Source organism: Fukomys damarensis, unplaced genomic scaffold, assembly GCF_012274545.1.
Source record: "Fukomys damarensis isolate Sample0158 unplaced genomic scaffold, DMR_v1.0_HiC HiC_scaffold_34, whole genome shotgun sequence".
NCBI lineage: Eukaryota > Metazoa > Chordata > Mammalia > Rodentia > Bathyergidae > Fukomys > Fukomys damarensis.
In genome coordinates, this window is record NW_022900946.1 from 1,583,059 (window position 1) to 1,586,543 (window position 3,485).

At 57.4% G+C, this 3,485-nt stretch overlaps 1 protein-coding gene across 1 annotated transcript; it reads right to left on the reverse strand.

Moving 5' to 3' along the window:
* Positions 1–988: 988 nt before the first annotated feature.
* Positions 989–3,482, reverse strand: Tufm (Tu translation elongation factor, mitochondrial; the record flags this gene model as incomplete). The annotated part of the gene is made up of 8 exons (XM_010623562.3): positions 989–1,366; positions 1,729–1,848; positions 1,946–2,097; positions 2,190–2,294; positions 2,377–2,509; positions 2,634–2,798; positions 2,872–2,976; positions 3,219–3,482. Coding segments are annotated over 8 exons (1,218 nt in total), but the record flags the coding sequence as incomplete, so codon positions are not given.
* Between the last annotated feature and the right edge of the window lie 3 nt (positions 3,483–3,485).

Sequence of the window (3,485 nt, forward strand, 5' to 3'; positions counted from 1 at the left end):
TCGCTATGTAGCCCAGGCTGCTCTCGAACTCACAGCGACCCCCTTGCCTCAGCCTCCAGAGTGCTGGGATTACAGGTGTGCACCACCACGCCCAGCTAAAACTGCTACATATTTTTAATACGGTAAATGGTCTTTATTTCAAACCTCAGCAAATATTGAAACTTTTTAAAGCCAGGACCTGCCTTCATATACCAGGCTACATCCCTAGCTGTTTTGTTGAGGTCAGGCTCTTGTTCAGTTGCCTAGACTGGTTTTATTTTCTGGTACTAGGCGATTGAACTCTGGCCCTTGTGCTTGCAAGGCAGGCAGCAGAACCACTGACCTAAATCCCAGGCACAGGTCCTGAGTTTTTAAAAAGTGTGTGCTACGCTTTCGAGTACGCATTACAATGCCTGACTGGACCTCTTCAGGTGTGGAAACAAGCCAGCGGCAGTTAGCCACTGAGCTGCACCTCTAGTCCTGTTTCCCAGATTGGCCTTGAACTTGCGATCACCTGCTGTGGCCTTCAAAGCTGGGGTTCCAGGTGCTTGCTACCACACTGCCTAACTCATCTCGACCTTCCATCTGTTTCAGTTCTCAGATGGGGTAGGTAACTACTAAAGCACCCAGAAACTACTCAAATGGAAAGAGGCCTTGGCCTGAGCAGAGCACATGGTGGTGCTAACCATTCTGCCTGGTGGTACCGGGCATGGAACCAGGGTCTTCACTCTGAGACAGGGTCTCAAGTCACTAAGTTCCAGGCTGGGTTTGAACTTGGTATCCTCCTGCCTCAGCTTCCTAGGACTCTGCTCCTGTTCTATTATTTACTAAGCAATCACACACAGCTCAACGGACTAGATTCCTTTGAAGCTGTCATAGCAGTGAAGATGGCCTTGAAGAGCCTGCCCAGCCTGGTCAGAGATAATCTTGACGTTAGAGGAACACAGTTAAAATGGCCCTGGGACCTAATGAGCTTCTACATCTTCCTGTACCCCGTCTTCTCCAATGTACAAGAAGGACACAGACACAGGCTGGCTCACTATTCACAGAACGGTTTACTGGCCTACCTTGCCCAGCAGGCCAGCCCTGTAGGCGGGCGTGTCCATCTAGCTGCCCCCTGTGGTGGCAGCTCATGCCCCAGGGGGCACAGAAGCAGGAGGAAGACCGGGCAGAGAAGTCCTAAACTCCGGACAACATGAGCAGAGGTCCAGACTCAACTCCACTTGAGGGTCTCATCCTCCTTGGTCATGGCCAGCGTGTCAGTGACAAGGCCGGTACCGATGGTGCGGTTGCCATCTCTCAGGGTGAAGCGCTGGCCTTTCTCGAGGATCATTGGCTGTCGCAAGATGAGGCTGAGCTTTAGGTCCTCCCCGGGCATGACGAGCTCCTGAAGCAGAGAGAAGTGCCCAGGCTTCAGGGTCGTCTCAAACATGCAAACAACACCGAAGAACATGAAAGAGCCGCCAGTCTGCATTCCTCAGGAATCTTGGGTCGAGCAGGTTCACAGGACTTCCCTGAGCCCCTATGTTTAGTAAGAGACTTGACAAAAGCAGGCTTTTCAGAGGAACCACTCTGCGGGTCAAACGCTGGTGTGGCTAACCTTTTAACCTGCTTCAGCCTGGGGGTGAAGCTTCACCTGCAGGGCCAGCAGCCAGGCTCTCTACCTGAGGAAGTGGCCACCTGGGCTGTGGCAGCCCTGGGGACTGCAGAGTACTCACTCTGCCCCTGCATGTCCCGTACCCCTCCTACCTTCCCTGGAGGCAAGATGACCCGACAGGCCATGTCCCAAGTGAGCGAGAACATGACAGGCATGAAGTGAGACACAAAGGGCTTGTGGCGGCCACCTTCCTCCTTGCTGAGAATGTAAACCTGAGGAGGAGAATGGGAGGAGCTAGGCCTGGCCGGAAGCCCTGCTCCTTTCAGAGAAGCCTGGCTCAGCCCTGCTCAGCATCCCTGCGGCTCTCACCTGCGCCTCCACCTTCTGGTGCGGCTGGAGGGAGCCCGGCTTGACCATGACCAGGCCTCGCCTCAGATCCTCCCGCTTCAAGCCTCGGACCAGGGCCCCGAGGTTATCTCCTGCCTCTGCCCTCTCCAGGCTCTTGTGGAACATCTCGATGCCTGTGGGAGGAGCAGAAAGGGTCAGAGGGCTCACAGGATTTCTGGGCAGGGGCCGCTGGAAGCAGTCCCGGGTCTCGAGACCCCTTCCTTACCTGTCACCACAGTGCGAATGTTCTTGCTGTGCCCCAGGAACTCACACTCGTCTCCCCTCTTCAAAGTGCCGCACTCTAGTGTACCTGTCACCACGGTGCCTCGGCCTGGGAGGAAACAGGACAGGACATCAAGGGCCCTGGGCTCGGCTGCTGCTTCAGGGAGGAGGGGCATGGAGAAAGTGCTCACCTGGAATAGAGTAAATAGACTCTACAGGCATCAGGAAGGGCTTCTCCAGGTCCCGGGTGGGCACTGGGATATGAGTGTCCACAGCATCCAGCAGCTTCTGCACAGACTTCACACCCAGCTCGGGGTCACGCTGCTGTTGGGAGAAGGGGACAGGACGCAAACAGTTTCCACAACGCTCCGCTAAACGAGAGCGACCACAGTGCAAGGCTCTGGAAGCCATCTAACCCCACCCTCTTCAGCAGCACCCCTGCCCTCACCTCCAGGGCACAGAGGGCAGAGCCCACGATGACAGGGGTCTCTTCCCCCTTGTAGCCAAACTCGCTGAGCAGTTCCCGGATTTCCAGCTCCACCAGCTCCACCACCTCCGAGTCCTGGACAGCGTCGGCTTTGTTCACATACACCACGATGTGCTCTACTCCAATCTGCGGAGGACAGCTGGTGTCCAGGGTCTGGTGCCCCGCTCCCACCCTTGGCACCACCACCCTGACCCAATACCTGTTTGGCCAGCAGCAGGTGCTCTCGGGTCTGGGGCATGGGGCCATCATTGGCCGCAACCACCAGGATGCAGCCATCCAAGGGAGCAGTGCCTGTGATCATATTCTAGGGAGGAGGAAGGGGAGCGACCTTGCAGTGAGCGCCTTCTCCCACCTTTGAGTGGTCGTGGCCACATCCGTCACCCCTTTTTTAGCCGGAGTCTTGCTGTATAGTTCAGGCTGGCCTCCAACTTGCAGCAATCCTCCCGCCCCAGCCTCCTAAATTCTGGGATCGCAGGCGGCTGCCACTAGTATCACTGTACCCGCCCCCCGCCGGACCCAGCACGCACGTCCACGGGGGCGGCCGACCTTCACGTAATCCGCGTGGCCCGGGCAGTCGGTGTGGGCATAGTGGCGGGCAGCAGTGCTGTACTCTACGTGGGCCGCATTGATAGTGATGCCCCGCGCCCGCTCCTCGGGGGCGTTGTCGATCTCTTCGTATTTCTTGAATCTGGCCCCGCCTCCCTCGGCCAGAACTAACGGAGGGCAGAGAACAGCCTTTGGGCTCCAACTCCGAGACAGCCTGAGGCGGAGGCGGAGGCGCGGGCCACACCCCGGGCCCTGGCGACCCCCACC